Here is a 21,963-nt window from a genome sequence, read left to right on the forward strand (position 1 = left end):
AATCCTTCCGTTATGGCGTTCGCTGCAACACTTCTCCTGGGACTCAGCCAGCTTCAAGCTGTGACTGCTGTCAGCTCTTTGAACATTGACACAACTTCCGGACTAGTTCAGGGCTTTACTGATGACATCACGCCAAATGTTGCACAGTACCTCGGTATACCGTTTGCGGAACAGCCCGTAGGAGCACGACGCTGGCTGCCTCCAGCCCCAAAGTCTAAAGAAAATGCAACCATCAAGGCGACCGATCTAGGACATGCTTGCCCCCAATTTGAGGGCAATGCACCTAATGTCTGGCTCACAGACGCACCGGAATTCATTATTCAGCCGCGGGACTACCAAGGTGAGGACTGCCTAAACCTCCACGTTTGGGCTCCCTTGGATCGATGTGAAGAACCATTGCCAGTAGTGGTTTGGATTCATGGAGGAGGATTCGTGACGGGTGGGCCCACGGTACCATACCAGAATCCTGCCCGATGGGTAGAGAGGTCAGGGGATCACATCGTTGTCGGAATCAAGTGAGTCTGACTCTGTAGAGTTGATTTTACATAAGGTTTACCAGAGTAACAGTTACCGTTTGAACATCTTCGGTTTCCCCAATGCCAAAGCGCTTGCGGATGACGAACAGAACCTGGCCTTCTTAGACCAGCGCCTCGCTCTGGAATGGATGTAAGTGCTCAGACAGGAATCCAAATAAAGCAATGACTGACTTATCAAGTCGCGACAATATCGGTAATTTCGGGGGTGATCCAGACCGTATTACTCTTTGGGGCCAGTCCGCAGGTGCCATCTCCGTCGACTACTACAACTTTGCTTACCCAGAAGACCCTATCGTTTCAGGCTTGATCATGAACTCCGGATCAGCATTCTTGTCGATTGCTAGCGCTGATACACAGCAATCGAACTTCACATTCGTCGCTCAGCACTTTGGCTGCAATGATGCCGACGCGGATGCGGAAATCGACTGTCTACGAAAAATTGAATCTAGTGACATCGAGTTGTTCCTCAAAGGGTACTCCGACAATGGCACGGCACCTGGGCTAAGCTTCGTCCCAATAGTCGACGACCGTACGGTTTTCGCAAACTACACAGCACGTGCTCTTGCTGGTAACTTTACGCGTAAGCCGGCGATTATTGGTACAACGACCAACGAGGGTATCGCATTTCCGCCGTATAATCAAACATATGGTCCGGATCAAGCGCAAGCAGACGCTACGACTGCTTCGTTATTCCTGTGCCCTGTCACACAGACAACCCACGATCGTAATGCAGCCAATACCACAACATTCCGCTACCTTTACGGCGGAAACTTCAGCAATATCTCCCCGCAATTCTGGGAGGGTGCATACCACTCCTCTGATCTTCCATTGTACTTTGGCACCTATGGTATCGCGAGAGGTAACGGTACGGATTTCGAGAGAGAAGTAAGCGAGCAGGCACAGGATTACTATCTTGCCTTCGCCAAGGATTCGATCAATGGGCTACCAGAGTCGGGATGGAAATCGTACGCTTCGAGTGGTGAAGGGGTGTTGCTTGCATACGATGGAGAGGTTGTGCAAAGCATCGACGCAAGCGTGTTGGAGAGGGCTTGTGATGGGCTGACGCCCAATGGCAAGCCGCTGCCGCCTTGAAGAAAGATGGAGTATCACCGGATGGTTGGAAAGCAAAAGCACTACGGCAGGCGTGGCATTTGCTTTTTCCCCATAGACACCCTCCAATGCTACAATGTGATACATCGTCGATACACTCTGTGCCAAGTTGTCAGCCTTCAAGGAATCGATTGCTCAGGCGGCCTAAGATCCGTCTCCCCGTCCTTGCTTGTCTATCTCTCATATCTCGTATCGAACTCGGTGTGATGTCTAGATGCGGTTGAAGGACAAGCCTTAAGACATGGATGTATGCAGCAAATACTGGGTATTCGCAACGAGACGAGAGGACAAGTCTCGGCTGCAGACGCCCTCGCGAACATCAGGATATGGCTTAAGCCAACGAGATGCATTGGTTGCCGGTGTGATAGGACCGACCCGTGGCATCTTAGACCCTTGGTGTCTGACAGCGGCCCGTAAAAGCAGATCGAGTTCTCATGCACGTCGTTTGCACATGGCCAGCCACCAAAGACGGTTCGGTATAACCGACGTGAGATATTCACAGGGGTAAATGTTTGCTTCTGGTCGATTAGCGACAGCGCCCCAGTCGTCTCCGCGCGGCCAGGGTCATGATGCGATGATCTCCAATTGCAAGATGACCGCAGCAGGAGCGTGCATGATGGGTGAAAAGGGAAGTGTGGCGTCTTTGTGGCGTATTGGATTCAACGATCAGCAAAACACGTGGAATTGAGACGCAAATAGCCAAAGCATCAGAAACGGTTAGAAAAACTTTCAGAGTGAATTGATGGGGTCTGGTGAGCCAAGACCCTGAGGAAGTTGCAGGTGGCTGAAGCGCGAGAAGAAAGCGCGACACGTGTCTGTGGCTTCAACATGTGGCTTTCACTGCCAGTGCGGGGTTTAACCTTTGAACTTGCAGCACGGCGCGTTTGAGAAGTGACGTCAACCTGGGTCTTTCCAAGATCAGGTAACAACGAGCAGGAACAACACGTGGTGGAGCGTGCCAATTGACGAGCTTCAAAACTGGCGATCAACCTTCCTTGAGCTTCTCTTCAACCAGACTCTCTACCTTCCGAACCCTATCACCTCTGAGCACGAACTAGTACTGTTTCGAGCTACAATACCTACGAAGCTTAATCGCCACCAAACAGAACGCGAAGACCAGTTGAACATCATGGCTAACCAGGCGCCTGCATCCCTTGTCGATGTGTTGACCGCCTCAGGTGGTGCTGAACCAGCCGGTAAATGATACCAGCAACTGTCGCACCGCATGTACTAACTGGTATAAATCAGGCTTCCTTAACGACATCGTCAAGAACCTCTGGCCAAACATCTGCGTTGCGGTCTCTAACATAATCAAAGAAACTGTTGAGCCTATCCTCGCCTCAACTCTACCTGGTCCTCTTGGAAATCTGCGTTTCACCAAGATCGACTTTGGACATATTCCTATTGGCTTCTCCAACGTGGACGTTCACAAGACCAAGACCGATGGCATCAAGCTCGACATGGATATGGACTGGGAGGGTGTGTGTGACTTTGAGCTCGACGGAAAGATGGTTCCGAAAGTGGTATGTTTCGAATATGATAGACGTGATTAGCTGAGCGGTGACTGATGTGGCGTGCAGGGTGTTGAGAAGGTTCACATGAAGGGCCGGATCAGTGTACTCTTGTGCCCGTTGACAAACGTCATTCCCTTGGTATGTGCGAACTCTACCCTCAAGCCATCTCGAATGCACACTGATGCCAAAACTAGATTGGTGCAGCACAGATCGCCTTCCTCAACACACCAAGCCTCAAGCTTGACTTCACCGACGCCGCCAATATTGCCGACTTCTCTGTTATTGACAGCACAGTCCGCAAAACCATTCTTGGTATCATTGATGGAATGGCTGTACTGCCCAACCGCTTCCTTGTCAAGATGACAAACGACGTCGACTATTTCAAGGCCCACCAGCCTCACCATGGTATTATTCGTATCACGGTAGCTCGAGCAACTGGAATTGATACTCCCAAGAAGGGTGAGAAGAAGAGCACAATGAGGAAACTGCTCTCTAAGGTCAAGCTGGAAGATGTACCGGATTGCTACGTCAAAGTCAAAGTAGGTGCCGAAGCGGAGTGGAAGACAAGCGTTGTGGATAATAACCACGAGCCCGAGTGGAATGAGACGCACGACTTCTTGGTATCAGATTACGAACAAGACATTTCTGTGGATATTCAGGATGACGACTTAGCTGGTGACGACGACATGGGTGTCGGCTCGACCACTGTCAAGGAAATTCTACTCAAGGGCGGTTCGCAGGATCTGAGCCTCTCACACAAGGGCAATGCTACCCAGGCACGACTACTTATACATGCCAAGTTCTTCAAATTTGTCACCGACGCGCAGGCTCTCTCTTCCGCCAACGCTCAAGGCCAAGCTGAGGGTCAGATCTGCGGTCTGGCCACTGTACTCATTGCTAGCGCCAACGGACTCCAAGGCAACCGTGACGAGCTCAACCCCAGCGTCAAGGTCACTTGGGGTGACCAGACCTTCCAAACCGCGGTCAAAACCTATACTCCTGGCACCGATATCTTCAATCCAGCCTTCGACCAAGCATTCCGTATCCCTCTCACTGCAGCGATGTTGGCGAACCCAGGAGCATTCAAAATTGCGCTGCTGAACAAGGAGGTGGAGTTTGGAAGTGCGCAAGTGGGTTTCCAAGATGTGATGGGTGCGGAGGGTATGGCCATACGGGACAGTTTCGATGTCGGAAACGGCGCCCAGGTTCGAGCTGCGATCATGCTGAACGGTGTCAAGTTGGCCGAGTAAAGAAATGATTGGTGGTGAGAAAGATGACTGATGGTGTCATGTGACCGGGTGTGGTTTATAATGACAAGAACATTATACCAGCTAGCAAAAAAGACATAGCAAGATGTGCACCCAAATACCATTGTATACGTTTCCAGAATGCCTGCTAAACACGTACGCATATGTATACCTTAACACACTCTCAACACAATCACATCGTCGCCCCTGCCGCTGTGTCCCCGTCGACATCCAGGATTGCGCCTTCTTCCCCATTCTTTGGTTTTACCAATTTGATACTTACGTCAGGATCCTGACTATAAACTCTTAGGCCTAGCACACAGACTGCGTTCCATGGCTTAGGCTGTTCCTTTGCAGGAGTAGCTTGTGGAGGTGGAGGGGCCACTTCGCCAGAAGTAGCATACCGTGGGAAGCCGCGGTAGTCTGGTGGTGGTGGTGGTAGAGGGCGGTAGTGTGATGTGATCGAGTGTTGTGAACGCATGACGCGGGCTTGAGGAGATGTGCTGCTGCTGTGTTCGGGGTTGTCGCTTTCGGCATCGTTGGGGTGGACTTCAGAGGTGGGTGTATGGTTTGCGTCTCCATTGTCACTGGAGTCGCGTGGTTCGAGTGCGGGCTCAATGACTAGCTTCGTTTCTTGCAGGGCTTCTTTGCTTTGAATCGGGAGTTCGATGGGAGCCTTTGCCGTGCCTTCAGTATCAGATGAGGTGGTTTTGTCCGCGTCTTGCTTAGCTTCCTCGATCAAACCAGTGGTGGGGCCAGATTGCTTTGTGGCTGAACCCCCGTCGCCACGTTCTTCCTCAGGTTTGCCAGATTCTTCAACCTTTTCTTTCATCTCATGCTCTTTTTTCTCCTTCTTCCATGTCTCATATTCGGCTCTCTCTTCTTTCTTCCAAACTTCGAAATCAGCTTTCTCTTTTCTCCAAGCTTCAAATTCGGCCCTCTCCTTCTCTTTCGCTTCCTCCTTCTCCTTTTTCTTTTCAGCCGCCTCCTTCCTCTTTTGTTCCTTCTTCTTCCGCTCTTCTTCGGTGAGTTCGAAGATACCTTTAGCATTTGCAATGTCGTAGTTCAGGCCGATCTGCCTAAGCTTCTGCGGGTTGCGCTCCGCGAGCTTGGTAACCACTTCGGGAACATCTGGAGCATCTGCATTTCTTGAAGCTTCGATTTTCGGTAGAACTTCGTACACTCCAGCATCGAGTTCGACTTCAGCAGAGATACTACGGTTTCCGAACCAAGCACCGCGAGCACGCACAATATGGTGACCTGGTTCCGCATTCTTCTCTTGCAATATGAAGTGCAGGTCAAAGTCGTACTTGCCTTCCAAGCCCTTGAAGTAGCGTTCATCCAGCTATGAGAGATTAGCGAATATTGTGAATGACAATGTTTCATAACTTACCTGACAAAGGACAAACACGGTGGGCCCAGACTTCTTGACCTCTACAGAGAACTTCGTATTCACATAGCCTGTGACCCAAGCAACTGGAACGCTTGTCCATCGCTGCACTACAGTCCATTCCTCGTTGAAGAGAAGCGTACGATCAAGAATATCAAATCGCTTCAACAGATCCTTGTACGACATCCAAAACAGGCCATCGTCTCCGAACTTGTGGCCCAACTTGTCTAGCCAGTAAGTCGTCCATTCGCGAGACCCGTCAGACCATGGCCCTGTCCACTCTCCCATAGAGGCATTTACCCGTTTGCCCCAAGGATTGCGAATCAACACCAGCTGGTGCTTCGTTCCATCTTCTCCTTCAGCTTCCACCGCTTTGATGACCGAATAAGCGTGATTTAAAGCGAGACCCCGTCGAGCGTCCGAGTCATCACCATCAATGCTAGGCGATGATGCTGAGAAGAGGAACTTCTTGCCGGCTTGAAGCAATTCTTCCCACAGCCGTTGCTTATCCAGGACCCGATCAGTGAGAATCTTGGTTGTTACGCCACCAGTCAAATCTTCTACTGCTTCGCCACTCCAGCCACCAGCAATAGAATCATAGTCCCCGTGCACTGGGGTTTGTTAGCAGATTGCACTTATACTCTGAGTAATTGCCATCAGCAAAAGTCCTTCATACCTTTAGCGTAAGCTTTCTCCAGCAACGGGAGCCATGTCTCGTTCTCATCAGCACATGAGGCGAAATATAGCGCTTCAGATCCAGTCTGATGATTATCCTTGTACTTCTTCTCTTTGGCATTCGTTGGATCGTAGCGGTCACCCCAAGCGGCGTCGAAATCGCTATTTCGGAGGTACAAGTTGTCATCGACGACGGTCCAGATCCACTCGCCATCCCTGTAAAACACAAAGCCATAGACACCACATATCTCGTCTCTAGCGACACAGATCTTATCCATCAAGTTTGGGTTGCTGCAGATGGTTGCAACAGCAGCAATACTTAGTGTAGGTGTACGAAGTCAGTGTATGTCTCACATACAATTCGTACAGAGATACTTACAACCAGCAGTCGCCACTCGAGCCTTGTCGTAGATCGGAGCTGGAGAAGCCACCAAATACGAACTTTGGCTCATCAAAGATCCAATCAATGCGATGCACGGAATTTGGACCATCTTTACTGCTGCTCGACCTGTTGGTCAACAGCTTCGCCGTGGCATTGAAGTCGAATGCGGCGCCATCAGCCATAATCACGCCACTTTGAACCAGAGTTGAGAGAGCATTGCCAAGTCGGGATGCGCTCACTGATGATGATGCTGTCGCTGGTTGGTCTTTGTACCAAGTCATAAGACCGTTAAGGCAGTTTCTGTCCGATAGGTCTTCGATATCAAAGTCTGCATCTGTAAACTTCTCATTCGTACGTTTGCATTCTTTGACAATGCGTTCCACTCGAGCGCGGCATTGTGCAGCCGCTGTTTCGTAAGATTCAGCCGCATTCTTTCCTGTGACTGTACCCTCTTTTCGCTGTGGTGGGAGTAGGTGCGCATACAAGCTTGACGGGAAGATTTTGGTCACTTTCGCTGGCTGTTTCGTGATGAGGTTGTCCCAAAACTCGTTGATGGCTTCCTGGGGAGCGCCAATCTGCGCGTCATCGCTTGTCACTGAGGCCATGATTGCTTTCGCGTTATTGGAGGATTGGTGTTACACTGCGGCTGCACTGTCTTACCCAGAAAAGCAACTATATCGATACAGTAAAGAGCTGAGGTGGAGATCCTCCGAAAAGAGGGCGCGATAAGATTGAATCGAGGGAAGAAGATGCGAAAGCATTGAAAATAGATCTGCCTCGGAAACGTTGACTATATTTCGTCTTGAAGATTTGGGGGCCATAATGCCAGGCTTGCAGCATTGGCTGCTTACGGCGCCATGCGGCTGAACAAGACATCCAACTGGCTCACATGCTGCCTTCTGCGCATGATACTTCGTTGAATGATTGGAAGCTCATGATTCTCTATTGATCATGTAGCTGCGGTGGTGCCTCGAACTTGCGCAACATGGACAAGGTTGTCATTCTTTGCGCAAGGCAGCATCACAGGCCAGGTAACAACAGAGAATGCAATGAGGAAGGAGCATGCAGGGTGAGATACAGAGACCACTTAGCATCGTGCAGAGTAAGCGGTGCCGGGTGTTAGTCAACTTTGCTATGCAGACTGCGCTTTAGTATAGGCCACGAAGTGAGTGGATACGTGGCTGAAATCGCGGGGCTGGCTGGGCAAAAGAGGTGGCGGACTTTCGCCTCCCCCATCATTTTTGCCCTGTCCTAGGATTTGGGCTTCAGATTTTGTTTACTCATCAGTAACCTTGGTTCAATGCCATACATGGAAAACATCCGAGGCGTTCTCGGGATGCACGCTAACTGACCGACTGCTCTTTGTGACGGATGCATGGATGCGATGGAGCAGTGGGATTTTCCTCCGAGATCTCTGGGTGCGACTCATGAGCCTTGCTTCATCACTGAAAGTGCTGCTCATAATGTAGTTTGATAGGGGGGTTTCCAAATTGGTATCAGCATAGACTAGGCTCATGCCGCTTTGATATGACGAAGACATGCCTTTCGGATCCATCTCCCCTCGGCGGCAGTCGAGTCACTTCTATCAGGCCCGAATGCCGCGAAAGTATCCATCGCCTTGGAATCTGACTTTGCTGCGACACGACAGGACGGCTCGCGATATCTACTTTTCTCGGTCTCATGATGCGCGCTGAAACTACAATTATGCTGGGCCCTTGAGACGACGCGCCCATGCCCAGATCTCTTGGGCAGTCGATCGAGAATAGTGGGACTCGAAAGAAAGAAAGTTGTTGGCATTTAAGCGATGATCACGCGGTAAGCGTCTAATTTACCGCTGGGGATGAACTCTTCGACAGCTCGCGTTAGCAGCAGACAGGCCCACATATGACTTAGCATATAATACCGAAGCGATGTAGATGCCAATCTAGCAACATGGTATTGAGTGAGGCATTCGAGACGAGACCGAATCCTACAGCCATGTTAGTTAATACGGATGAGCTAGTTTGACATGGTATAGCACGAGGCGTTAACCGCAGCTCCTGCCGCAAATGCAGAGACTGGATGGGTCAGTGTGGTCGATCTGGGTATGATATGAAATAGTCTATTAAGCCGCCAAGGCGTGCCGCTCCATGGGTATGTGAAACAGCAACCCCCACCGATATGCATCTAGATGTACATGTAGCTTAAAGTAGACAATTGGGATGGCAATCCAGGCCTCCCGATAATACCGAAATGTTGTGAGAGAGAGAAAGTGAAGACATTATGGCTTGCTGGTTTGCACCGGTCGTTGTACTGTAAAGCGACAAAGGAGATTGAGGGCCGTGTGTAGTTCTCGGCCGTGGTATGCTTAAGGAAAACCAAATAATGTAGGATCTGGCAGACATGTTGGAACGGCAATCGCCATCGGGCTTGCTGTGCAGGCCCTGTTCAGCCTGAAACCCTTGCAAAGCGGGTACCCCTTTGCTTCTGTTCAGCGAGTCGTAAAGTCGATTCCTGCCAGGAATTTGGCCGTTTCGGGATATTGCCGCCCAGGAATGTGGTGAGACGAAAAGTCAGAATGCCTGAACGCCGTGCTAGGGTAAAAATGCTAACATGATGGGTGTTGAGTAAAATCGTGTCGGAGATGCGTGTCGTAGATTAATCTTGAAAGATCGTGAGTCGCCAATGACAGCCCGCATCTGGGTACCGGGATCTCGGGTGTTTGGATCGTAGTCGGCGATCTGTGCATTCCATCTGCAACCAACGAGTCAGCACCGACATACATCTTGCATGTTACGAAGGATCCTTCGCAACACCTTCGCACGTGCCGTGGGTCGAAGGTGCCATTTCCATCGTAGGGAGGAGCTTGGCCAACGGGTTGTTGTTGGACTTACCTATGCTTTGGCTGCGCAAGCCTGGCAAGTCTTGAGCTTGCATCGCTCGCACTCGTAGATAAAGGGAAGATTTTGGGCAAGGCACAAGTGACAGTTCCAGAGGACGATAGTGGTGTCCGACTTGATCAACTTGAAGCTATGTGAGCAGCCTGCGGGGCGAGCCATGGCGATGTAGGAGAGTTTATGGAAGGCGTGGGTTCAACGGGAACGACTGTCTGCATTGGAGAGTGAGAGGCTGAGGGCAGGAAGGGTAGATATAGTGACAGAGGTGAAGTACCGACCTGGATGCTTGCGGCAGGATACCGGTTAAGGCTAAGGTAGGATCGGACTGGAAAGCGAAGGTGTTCAGGGTATCTCGATCCGTGGCTGGCAAAAGCAAGCAAGGCTTGGAAGGAAACAGCAGTCGCTTGAGGGTTGGTCACTGGAGAAGGAACGATTTCAGGGTTTGCTTGTTGCTACTGCGAGGACGCTAATGACGCGGATCGTAGTCCGTCTTATACTGACTCTGGGAGATGCTGGGCCCAGTGGAGAATAAACTTTGGCTACAGGAAGAGCTGAATGCATTTCCACCAGGCGCGGTAGTGTACAACACGCAGCAGCGTGTAGCCGTCTCGCGGTCTTAGTATGCTGGACAGACTGCAACGAAAGCGGACGGGTGCTGTACAGATGAAGCAAAAGATGTACTTGATGGTAGCACGGCCAGGCCGGCTGGGGAGTTGCTCTCACTCGTCCAATACGAGGCTCTCTCAAAGGGAACGACATGGTGGGGTTGGTCAAACGCGGGCTGGCCGTTCCGCAGCCGCGGTCATGGTAGCATCTTGACGTCGCGAAGCCCCTGGTGCAGGGAAGGGCGCGATGTGAATGTTCCGAGAGACTTCGATGATAGCGCTGCCGAATTCTATGTGTCACACCAGACCGTGTCTGCATGCCGCAATTCTCTCATGGCACCTGTGCAGTCTGCTGCATCGAGAGACGCTTGCTGCGGTCCAACTAGGGGTCCCTTTTCGGCGGCCAGCCCGGCGCCTTCCAGTGCAACGAGATGCGGAAAGAGCTTAGGGCGCATGGGGTCGGTAAATTCAGGTTCGCACCTGCAGTCGCTCAGGGCTGCTCCTTCCCCAACGACCTTGTCAGTGCTCGTCACGAGTTTTTCTTTTCCGCCTCTGCGACATGGCCACCGGAGAATAGTCGCAAGCCAATCGCGTAAACTACCCGGCCCAACGACATGAACGACATGTCTGGCGCTATCTTGAGCCGCAAAGGCTGCATCGCGGTCCAGACACCAACTGCCTAAAACGTCGTCATGCATGCGCCTCCGCCCCGTTTCTTCTCCTCTCCACCTGTCTTCTTTCCTCTGCCAACGCCGTCATGACCTGCATGCCTCCACTGGAACCTCTCCCTGCGCCAACGTCTAGCGTCCACTGCCATACGTGAACATGGATCATCTACTCTCCGTCGTGCGCTTCCGGCCTCTGCATTGGGAACTGCCGTCGGCAATGTCGCTGGCCTTTCCCTTCACAGAATCTGTGCAGAGCCTGATGCACGTCGGTGCATTTGGTATTGCCTGCTGCATCAAGTCAACCTCCAGCCCGCCTCAGCTCCCTCGCGCGGCTACATACAGCCTCACCGCGCGCGTCTTGCTGTGGCGCGCAGATCCACTGCTGGCCACCAAGTACCTCTCCTTCGATGTCGATGCTGCATGTCTTGTCGTGCACATGCTTGGACCAAAACGGCAAGCGCCATCTATGAGGCTTGCGGGAGATCCACAATCAGATTCATCGGCGTTGCTTGCTTATGAGGTAAAGCATCATGACGTTCTGTCACAGTATGCAACCTCGTCCACCTGAATATTGCACAGTAGAGCCATGTAGCAACATCATAGCCAGCCGCAGCTGTCTGAAAATACCCTTGTTCGGCTTATATACTTGGAGCCTATATGTGTATCAGATACATGCCAGGAGAAGCTCGGTCATGGCTCGCTGGTCTGGAATCCTACCTGCCAGGTTGCCTACCAAGGTTTGGCGTAACGAATCGAAATACGGCAACGCGCTGTTCATAGTCCTTTTTCCAGATCGGCTGTAATCTCCATCGCACGTGTCGCGACGATCTAATCTGATACCCACATGTATTGTCACTTCTTAAAAGCATATTGAAGTACGCAATCGTCCAACGCTGACCCGGTTCAAGACAGATGATTGGAGCTAGATGCTCACTGCACACCCTCTTCGCTATACAATACAAGCCTCGATGGTACCTGACTGAACACCATGACGGGAACTATGTTTTGGAGGCGGCTGTTAAAGCCCTTCACTCGCTTGCATCTCTCGGTTACACCGGATCGGACTGAACCTGGCGCTCGGTGCCACAATGCAAGATCGGTGCAACCATCACGTCCGCCTGTGATCATGGCGCCCGTGTGGCGTTCTGCGTGTGGACGAATGCGCGTCAATCCTGAACGGGGCGACTTCCCCCTTCTCGCTAGCTTCATTGCCCACCTCAGGCATGCCCAGGAGGCTTGGCTCACCTCCACGCGACCTCTCAAATTTCATCCAGGCAAGCGCTTGCGAGGATTTTCGCTAGCTGTTTGAAAAGCCGCCGTCGCAGTGAGCCGCAATTTGGTTTACGGCTTGACATCATGGCAGCCAGACACGGTTGTAATGCGATCTAATTTCTCTACCATGCAGCTTCTTGCGCAGGCTTTCGTGATCGCCGAGGTCATCCCATGGTCGGCTTGACACTGTCTTTCCAAGATGCCCCCTCCTATGGACTAGGATTCAGAGCATAGTCTTCTGCGTTGGGTGATTCGTAATTGGTGATTCAACCGGGTCCGTTGAGTAATACCTGATCACACCACTTTTCATGACCAAGTACCAACAGGTTCGAGCACGCGTCAGACGGAGCACAGCATCTCACCCGCTCTCAAACTTCATCACAACCTCTAACCAGGCTCTTGGGTATGCGTTTCCGCGTCTATGGCTGCTCGATTGGCTGGGCGACCGCTATATGTTGCTGTCGTGTACGCCGTTTTTTGTCAAATGCAAAGGGCAAACCGCGCACCGCAACATCAAGGGGCATGTCAGCCATGGAATCACAGCTGAGACCCGGTCGTCGGAGGCGGACGACACAAACTAGTGTCCACACATACTGCGACCCAGACTACCAATCGAGGTATTCCTTTTCAGCCTTACCGCTCATCACACCAGTTGAAAATGATGGGGATCGAGGGGATCGTGATGATTCCACTATTTGTCTTATGGGGCGCCATTGTTCTTTTGCAGGCTTATGCCAGGGTAGGACAAGAGAAGTGCTGCTTTCTCACTGTTGCGCCCCACCACGCTCTTCTGTTTACCACATCCGCATCTGGCCACTCTTCCAATTACAGATATCAGGGTACGTACCTGCCATAGTGACACCAGCTCACCGCCTAAGTAGTGGCGTCTCTTTGTAGTGCGGCGAGGAAGATGGGGCTCCCAAAGCACTCACCACCCCGTTAGACAGCTTCTATGAATTAACGCCAAACAGGCCCTGATGGCTCAATCTTCACGAAGGGATGCCTCGAGAGGGGCCGCCACAATCTGTCTCAGTGATGTATGCAGGAAATGAGTGTAATGGTCATGGCTTCAATGGATTGACGTTGGATTTGGCGACTATACCTTGCGACTTGTGTGACTAAGGCATAGTTCAACGCGCGCTCTGATATACCTTGGATGACGCCTATGAAATTCTTTCGAGGAATATGTGGGGATCAGAGAGAAAGCCGAATGACTGCGACCCTGCCAGAATGTAGTCACAAATCGGTTGAGTTCCGGTGTGGGAACTTGTATAGTTTGAGTAACGTTCAGCACCAGGGCCACAGGAGCACGAAGCAAGTGGTGAGCTTGTGCAACACCCACTGCAGTAGGGCAAGGCTGTCTTAAACAGACAATTACTGACAGTATTGATGTATAGCTCGCGAACGGACAGCTGAAGGAATCAGCTGTGTGTCTGCTGAAACTGCATCATCCTGGTACGGCAAAGTCTCTTCTTCTTCCATCGAGCTGCGCTACCCGGTGACACAATGTATCTATGCTTACTTAGAAACCTTGAATCAAAGCTCTTCGGATTTCATGTGCTCTTCTACTTGTCCTTCCTTACAAATCTGTACTGCGAAGGCCAGTGCATAGCATATCACGTCTCTCGTGTATGCTCTGGTCATGGACGGATGTCGTAAGGCGGGGTCTCATGGACTGCAAGTACAAAGACGACTAAGTGCATCGTGCGCGCACCGTTGGCTAGGAAGCATTGTGATTCGATCGCGTGACAGCGCAGCAGCTTGTAAGACGCTTGGTCGACGAAGGCATATGCATAAAGACAGATGACAATCTTCCTGCCTAGTCTCCCGCTCCCGTAGTTCCTTAGATTGTGAGATGGTCGTTTGAGTCCTGCTTAATAACCCTGTTGTTCAGTCAGGCTTCTGGGCACGTTATTGATCGCGAGTCAGGCATCACGTTGGCTGGTAGCCATTTCCTTATCCGGCGAATAGAGTGGGGCTGAGCTAAACCCCTCAAGGGCCCGTATCTGAGCTAGGATGTCGAACAATTTTGACAGACACGACCGGCCTCAGCGGCCCTCACCACAGTTTGCCCACTACGAGAACGTCACCCTACTCGGTCCGCCCACCATGAGGGGCGCACTCGTCTTTGGCGGGTCTTCGCACCCAAAGCTCGTCGAGGGTATCTGCGACCGGCTGGGCATGAAGCCTGGCTCTGCAACCCTGGGCAAATTCAAGAACGGAGAGACTTCCGTTACCATTCGTATGTCTGGCCACCACTCTGGCGTTCCTCAGGTGCTAACTGTCTGCAGACACTTCAATCCGGAACAAGGACGTCTTCATCGTCCAGAGTGGAAGCGAGAAGTGCGTAGCCCAGCCTTCTTAAGCGTCAACGGCTAATGGGTCAGAATCAACGACTCGATTATGGAGCTGCTGATCATGATCTCTGCCTGCAAAGGCGGCTCAGCCAAGTCGGTAACAGGTACTTGGCCTCTGAATGGGCTCAATACCAGCTACTGACACCACTAGCCGTCATGCCCTACTTCCCATACTCGCGCCAGTCCAAGAAGAAGCAGCACCGCGGGGCCATCACAGCCCGTATGGTCGCGAACCTTCTTCATATCGCCGGTGTCAATCACGTCATGACCATCGACCTCCACGCCTCCCAGATGCAGGGCTTCTTCAAGTGCCCTGTCGATAATCTCGTCGCAGAGCCCCTCCTCGCCCGCTGGATCCGCGTCAATGTGCCCAACTGGAGGGAAGCCGTGGTCGTCAGCAAGAACCCCGGTGGCACCAAGCGCGTTACGTCGCTAGCGGATGCTTTGAAGCTCAGCTTCGGCATTGTTACAACCGACAGGCGGAGGGCAGGCACGGCGGTACACTGGAACGAGAGCGCCATGTTCGAGCAGCTCAGGCTTGATGGCTCATACGAAACACCAGACTTGGTTGAAGCTGCGCTAGATGCCGACGCGGACATCACGCCTACCAGCAAGATGACCATAGAACCAAAGGCAGAACCAAGCAAATCGAGTCTCAAGCGCATACCATCAAATCCCCTGCAAAGGCGAGCCAACGGGTGGTCAGAACCACCCACCAGCCATCCACTGTCCAAGTCAATGCGCGCAGGCTCCATCGTGGAGCCTGAGGTACCACTGGAACCCATTCGAACTGACGTAGAGAATAACAAGGAAGAGTTCGAAGAGCAGAGTGCGGATGAGAGCGGCGCCGAGGAGTACACTGATGAGGTTTGTCCAGACTAGAGTGAACCATTGAGTAACGCTAACATGCACAGCGCGCAAGAAACGTCATTCATGGGAGACTCGTACAAGGTCACATTGTCGACGACACACATCCCTCCCCATCAATGTCCGCAACGTCACACAGTACTTGGCGCAACCGCCCTCCGTCTGAGAGCGACAATGACGATATACCTCCGCACATGATGTCTTCTTTCATGTCGACTACCTCGTCCACGCGCAACAGAGACACCGAGCACTCACATGCCCTCGGTGGCACATACGATGCCGCTGCATCCTCTGAAGACGAAGAAGAAGACCTCAAGAACCCCGAGCTCGAGACTATGGTTACCCTTGTTGGCAACGTCAAGGACCGCCCTGTCTTCATCGTTGACGACATGATGGATAAATCTGCGTCATGGATTGCAGCCGCTGAGACTGTGGTCAAGCGCGGTGGTGCGACAAAGGTCTACTGCTTCGCAACCCACGGTATCTTTGGTGGTGATTGTCTAGAGGAGTTGAACAACTGCGATGTCATCGACAAGATTATCATCACGAACGCGTTTCCGATCCCCGAACATAAGCTTGCACAGGCGAGCCCCGATAAACTGGTGGTCATTAACATTGACAACCTTCTGGCAGAGGCAATTCGTAGGAACCACCACGGAGAGAGCATGAGCCAGCTTTTTCTTCACTATGATTAGGGCAATGGCCATGGAACACACGGTAAGGATGGTTCAAGGATTTGAATATGTGATTAGCAAGGCGTACGGGCACTGCCCACGGGGCTTTGATGGGCGGTATGGCGTTATGGTCAGGCACCCAAAAACCTACAATGTGGCATGAATTACGATGAAGAGGGATATCTGTGAGGCTCGAAGCCACACATGCAGTAAGTTACAACATCATAGGCAGTATTGATACTGCTTGACTGTTTGCCCGTTCCTCTATGTCTATCTTTCTTCCTTTTTAATTTCTCTCCCTTCTAGGCAGTCTTTGTCAGCGCCCGAGTCTGAATGATGTAAGACATCGCGACAGCTGGCGATCTAGCAAGGTTGCAAAGTATGAGAACCAACGATGCAGGCCTTGAGCCTGCAGGAGTCCCGTGATATGATACGGTGTACTCTTAACGGAACGTTGGGAGAATATATACCAGGTAGAGCGCTCCTTCGAATGCCCGGCTCCTCATACCATGAGATTTCGGGTGCGGGAGGGCTCTTGTACAGATATGATGCATGAGTAACATTTTCGTACAATACCTTTGTACCAAAACACCACAGTTGTGTCGTCTTGGTTTGTGTTAGAGATATACTGTTTGGGCTTCCTATATCTGCTCCGCTCTATGTTTGAAATATATTGAATCGATAATGAGATGAACTACTTCCCAGAAATACGACTGACTACTCTGCATGTATAGCCAGGGAATTATTCCCACCGGTTACCCCACCTGGTTACTTCTTTGTTCACCGGATTGCTAACCCCACACTAGCTGCAAGCCTAGAGGGATCTTGTTCACACCGCTTGTTACACGAGATGCTTAGTGCGCATCTCCCGCAGCTGCCGCCGCTATCTTGGTGTACTCCCACCGGAATGTGGCAAGATTCTGGATGCTAGAACTCGTAGAGGGTGGAGTGAACAGGTTAGGTCAACACGGAGAATTTGACATGTAGAATGGGTCTTGGTACTGCACATGTGGCAGCTGCATGTGGTTCGTATAGATAGAGCTTCTAGGCACAAATCGACTGAATATCTCTTCATGATTTGATGTAGTTTTCTGCGCATATCCGGTCGATATCGCCTTGGCCTACTGTCTATCAACATCCAACAGCAATCTCACGTAGGCCGACCCTACACCATCCTCCTGGCAGTAGCTGGGCTAAAAATGATTTCGATGACTGTTGGCGCACATCCACGACACCATCCTTACTAATATGGTGTCTGCCGTTGGACGCCGGTTGGCCTCCGCTGCATGACATCGAAGTTCAGAAGTCGAGATAAGGCGACCGTTTGACCCCTAAGGTGGACGTGAAATGTGTTTCATCCAGTAATCGTGCCAGCTGTTACACCGTAATTCCCTGCAAAATGAAGATCATTGTAAGTTGTAGAAAATGCTGCACGCCATGCTGCCATGGACACTGCATGTCTCGGCACAAAGCCGGTGGATTTAATGGATAAAAGGACACGCAAGCAGTGGTTGAATACAGGACGCGTGGTGGTGTTATCGCGAGCCTGAATCGTGTAGACGTCATAATGTATGGAGAAGGCCTGAGCTTGGGAGGCGTGGTGGTGTTATAGGCAGACATGGAATAACTCGCCGTACTCGCCTACATGCATCGTCGCTTACTAGGAAAAAACGGAGATAAGGTAGCGTCACCTGAGACTGTAAGAAGCTTCGGAAGATTTTCGACCTCCAGCTCCGCCAGCTGCCCGCGCATCTTTCCTTCATCACACCATGGCGCCTGCAACGACTCCTTCGTTCCTATGCATCCAGGCTATCTTCGGCTTACTCTCACTAAACACACAGAGGGCGCGGATCCGCCTGCGGCCTATACACCCCCGCATGATGCAAAGCACGCTCCTCATGACCGGCTAGATTCCCCAGGAACGTTCATCGAAAAACAAATTAGTACCACATGGCAGAAATTGGCGTTCGTTGAGCGTGGCCGCCTTATGCAAGGTCAATTGTGTACTCAGCATGCGCAAAAGACTTGGCCTATGGCGCGAGGTTTCCCTCACGACGTGTAGGGGGTCGCGTCATCCTCTTACTCTATAGAGCCAGAAACATCCCACGAGATCTAACCACAGAGCATTCTAGCTACACCAACGTGGTGGGTTCTGCTAGCTGTCTGTCCACTCATCTCAGCATCTAGCGCTTGCGCACCGACTGGTGAGGACCCGCATGGGCTCGCAAAGAGCGGGTATGCATGCTGAGATTTTGTATCCCAGTTTTCCACAGCTATGCACGCCTCTAAGAGGTTGAGCTTGCTTCACGCGCTTCTTCGCGTCGCTTCTATCTCGGATTACCTATTCCTAATCCACCTGGTCATCCTGCTGAATGCCCTTGGGCCGAGGCGCGTTGTCAAGCCGAAAAGCTATACCTTCCCCTTCTTAAGCCCAGGAGCTTTCAGTCTGGTCTACAGTATCTGTTTCTCCCTCCGCTACGAATCGTTGAATTCCCCACTCTGCCGCGTCAAACATCTTAACCTTTTGCCAAGATACCTTGAAAGTCGCCCAAGAGGTCGAAAGTATTGAGGCCGCCAAGCGAACTTGTCCTGTCTTGTCGTTCCCAAAACCTTTCTGGAACCAAAACACACAGACGTCCCATCTACGGCGACCCCAGATCCACGAGCAGCGCACCATTACTGGCGGACAAGAACCTGCCAAGTACATTTGAACCCACAGTCAGCCTCAAATTAGGCCGATCATACACGTACACGCAGCCAGACGCTTACGCACGCGTAACAAGTGTACCTGCGGTCTTATCAATCAACGGACGAACTGCGCCATCTACAGCGGAGCATCCTTAGCGCACCGGACGCACGATCGTCAGGGTCAACTACAGCTCCACGGCCAAGACACAGCGTGCGGAAGCATCTGCGACATCCCGCGCTGCAACCCCAAGCTTCATATTGATTTTGGACCCAGCTCTTTCATGCTAAGCGGAGCTATCCACGCTCAAATTACGCACTAAGCAGATTGACCGGAGACTCAAGCGCGTCGGACCTTACTTTTGGTAGATCATCAAAACGCTCCAGCCAGTTACAGAGGTCACTTGACACACGCGAGCCCCAGCGGAACTTGCTTGGCAGCGCTATCCGTGGTACCCACGCACAACACCGAACTTGAATACTTTCACAATTACAGCCAATCTTGTGGACATATATAAGAAGTGCCGATTACCTCTTCTCGTCCTCAAGCAAACCAACATTACCTTTACCAAAACAACTTCTTCTAACCATATTCCTCACCTCCAACCAAAACTCCACCACCCACATACCAATACCCGACATCCAACCTGGCGCAATGTCTTCCACTAGCTCAACCTACCACATTCCGTTCCCAAAGAACTTTCTCACTGTCAACACTCCCGTCAAGAAGCAGTCCGGTTCCGGTGTTCAATCTCCCACCGAGCCCGTCATGCCTGCTCACGGGTTTCTATCCAACCGACCAGCGCGCCACCAGTCTATTTCCTCAGTCTCAAGCATCACCAGTGTCACAGCCCCACCCTCAGAGGCTAGCACTATCAGCGCGCCATCTTCTCCCACCACCAAGGCTGCCGATTCACCTATCCTTGGCCCGAAGATTTTCGCTCCTCTGGCGGTTAATGCAAAGCACGCGCTTCCACCGAGCACTTCTTCGGAGATGAGCAACGCAGAGAGACAGAGGCGCATGAGCTTCGAGAAGCACACTTTCTTGTCCAACAAGTTCTAAGTTGCGAGCGACGCAATAGCTGCTAGTTGTGTAGCAAACGAAGAAGTTGCGGGGAACAAAACACTGTACGCCTTTGAGAGCGAGCGGCATCATGGGATAGCGGGCGGAATCAGGCGTTAACGATGTCACGATACCTTTTCCTTTTTCTTATACAAAATTCGATATACCACAAAAGAACCCTCACGGCCATTGGGTATTGGCGAACTGGGCTGGCATGGGCTGGCGTTTACTTGAGGGGTCGGCTAGCTGGAAACAGGCAGCAGAAACACGGACTCACATACTACGAATTCAAATTTGATCCAAAATCACACTTGCCCTGGCCTTTTCTCTATGTAGTGATTGAATCCGCAACCTCAGTTGCATACCTTAAGGCTAAACGTACGCTCCGCCCCATCAGTTTCGTATATGGATCAGATCTAAGGCGCGATCGCCTCTTCAAGTAAGACACTTGGCTATTTATCATGTAAGAGCAACAATAGACTTCTCCCCCCTCCTCCCCCCCTTCTCAAGGTATTTCGTAACGTGGAATCTCTTCTCCGCCCAAACATACTTTCGCTTCCATTTTCCTCAAGCGGGCAACCTTCTCAGGTGCATCATGGAGCTTACCGCACTTGTGCTCTCCCCGCTCCTCCTCCCCCGCAAACACAAACAAACTTTGTGCATGCTTATAGGTATTCTGTGATGTGTAACTTTCGGTCTACATGAAGCACTTGTTGTCGCCTAACTGACAAGGGAAATACGCGGGCAACTAAGCTGATAGACAAAACAATGATTGATTCGTGAAACATGCGACTCTCAAAACTTGAAACAACACACCTCATAGCATACTACCCGCTCTCAACCCCCTATGTAGCAAATCCTCAAATCTTGCGTGCTTGAGTCGGCAAAAAAAATTCCACGTCGTAGAGCAAATGACCATTTTTCGCTACATCTAAGGCCGACGGGCAGCGGAAACCACGATACCCCTTGCATCTCCCAAGCGCCTCACTCTTCTTCTCCTCACGTCCCAGCGTAGTGGGATACATAGGTGACGTGCTATGTCCTCTTCAACACACGTTTCTGAAAAAACACAATGACGTTCTTCGAATTTCTCCGCCCGCCCGGTGCTTCGGTCGTTGTCTTGCGCATATGCGCAGTTATACAAGACGAAGGACGCGCGGTTACGGATGTTGCGGCGTGGCGGCACTATTGGTTAGATTGGATGAACAGGGTGTATGCACCGAGGATGAGATGACAGTGACACAGCCACGATGATATCGTTTTCCGATTTCGGTGTCCGTAGTCTTGGCTTGGATGTAGGAACGGAATGTGGAATGGATGGAGCAAGGGTTCACGTGAGGAGTATACGTGTCAAATATGCCAAAACAACTATCTGTTCATCATAGTAGGGTCTAGCTACATACCAAAATTAAAAGATGTATATGTAAGTCAATATGATATATTGGCATTTGAAAATGATGGCGTACATTATATCTACGCGAACGCTTCGAGGCCATGAAAAACCATCGCAAAGGGTCGTGGTAGTAGTTTGATAAACTAGAGAGTTCATCCTCGTTGTTTGACCGTGTCGCGGGAATGAAATTGATGAATAAGACACAAATAAAAAGACATATCGTAAAGGAGAGACTATATAGCATACAAGTCCGCTCCCTAGCGGGCGAAACCCTAGCCTACATAGAAAGGGATTCAGAATGGGTGTGCATTCAACTTTTTCCTTTTTGGCTTTCTCTCAGCAGTCCATAGAAGATAAACCAGGAAACAGGAGAAGCAAGATTGAGAGACAAGGGGCAACCAAAGTTCAGCACTCGATGGGAAAATCCGACTGACTCCCACAGGGAGAAAAAATGTTGTGATGAAGATATTCCCATTATCCAAGACAAGAAGAAAAGGAGCAAGTCCCAGGGAATCTTTAAACGCCAAAAACACCAATGCTGCGCTCTTTGTATGGATAGCTAGAGGCAATAGTATCTCCCAAAGTTCCCGTTTCGTGACCGAGGATGTGCATCATGAGTGGCACGATCGGGAGTAATGATCGTAAAGGG

The 21,963-nt window shown here is 51.2% G+C and overlaps 6 protein-coding genes across 6 annotated transcripts; 4 read left to right on the top strand and 2 right to left on the bottom strand.

The window, feature by feature from the left end:
• Positions 1–12: 12 nt before the first annotated feature.
• AA0111_g8441 (hypothetical protein) lies at positions 13–1,628 on the top strand (the record flags this gene model as incomplete). Its single annotated transcript, XM_028654889.1, has 3 exons — positions 13–515; positions 568–666; positions 716–1,628. 3 exons carry the CDS (start codon positions 13–15, stop codon positions 1,626–1,628), a joined length of 1,515 nt encoding a protein of 504 aa, XP_028504060.1.
• A 1,147-nt stretch (positions 1,629–2,775) lies between these two features.
• AA0111_g8442 (hypothetical protein) lies at positions 2,776–4,410 on the top strand (the record flags this gene model as incomplete). The annotated part of the gene is made up of 4 exons (XM_028654890.1): positions 2,776–2,842; positions 2,895–3,169; positions 3,227–3,298; positions 3,355–4,410. The coding sequence occupies 4 exons, from the start codon at positions 2,776–2,778 to the stop codon at positions 4,408–4,410; spliced, it is 1,470 nt and encodes a 489-aa protein (XP_028504057.1).
• Positions 4,411–4,600: 190 nt separating this feature from the next.
• Positions 4,601–7,459, bottom strand: AA0111_g8443 (hypothetical protein; the record flags this gene model as incomplete). Its single annotated transcript, XM_028654891.1, has 4 exons — positions 4,601–5,752; positions 5,801–6,408; positions 6,474–6,790; positions 6,852–7,459. 4 exons carry the CDS (start codon positions 7,457–7,459, stop codon positions 4,601–4,603), a joined length of 2,685 nt encoding a protein of 894 aa, XP_028504058.1.
• Positions 7,460–9,727: 2,268 nt separating this feature from the next.
• On the bottom strand, positions 9,728–9,892 carry AA0111_g8444 (hypothetical protein; the record flags this gene model as incomplete). The annotated part of the gene is made up of 1 exon (XM_028654892.1): positions 9,728–9,892. The coding sequence occupies one exon, from the start codon at positions 9,890–9,892 to the stop codon at positions 9,728–9,730; it is 165 nt and encodes a 54-aa protein (XP_028504063.1).
• A 4,399-nt stretch (positions 9,893–14,291) lies between these two features.
• AA0111_g8445 (hypothetical protein) lies at positions 14,292–16,194 on the top strand (the record flags this gene model as incomplete). The annotated part of the gene is made up of 5 exons (XM_028654893.1): positions 14,292–14,517; positions 14,567–14,618; positions 14,663–14,736; positions 14,784–15,499; positions 15,547–16,194. The coding sequence occupies 5 exons, from the start codon at positions 14,292–14,294 to the stop codon at positions 16,192–16,194; spliced, it is 1,716 nt and encodes a 571-aa protein (XP_028504064.1).
• Positions 16,195–19,513: 3,319 nt separating this feature from the next.
• AA0111_g8446 (hypothetical protein) lies at positions 19,514–19,921 on the top strand (the record flags this gene model as incomplete). The annotated part of the gene is made up of 1 exon (XM_028654894.1): positions 19,514–19,921. One exon carries the CDS (start codon positions 19,514–19,516, stop codon positions 19,919–19,921), a length of 408 nt encoding a protein of 135 aa, XP_028504061.1.
• Positions 19,922–21,963: the final 2,042 nt, after the last annotated feature.

The sequence above is a fragment of the Alternaria arborescens genome, assembly GCF_004154835.1.
Source record: "Alternaria arborescens strain FERA 675 chromosome Unknown contig_21, whole genome shotgun sequence".
Classification (NCBI taxonomy): Eukaryota; Fungi; Ascomycota; class Dothideomycetes; order Pleosporales; family Pleosporaceae; genus Alternaria; species Alternaria arborescens.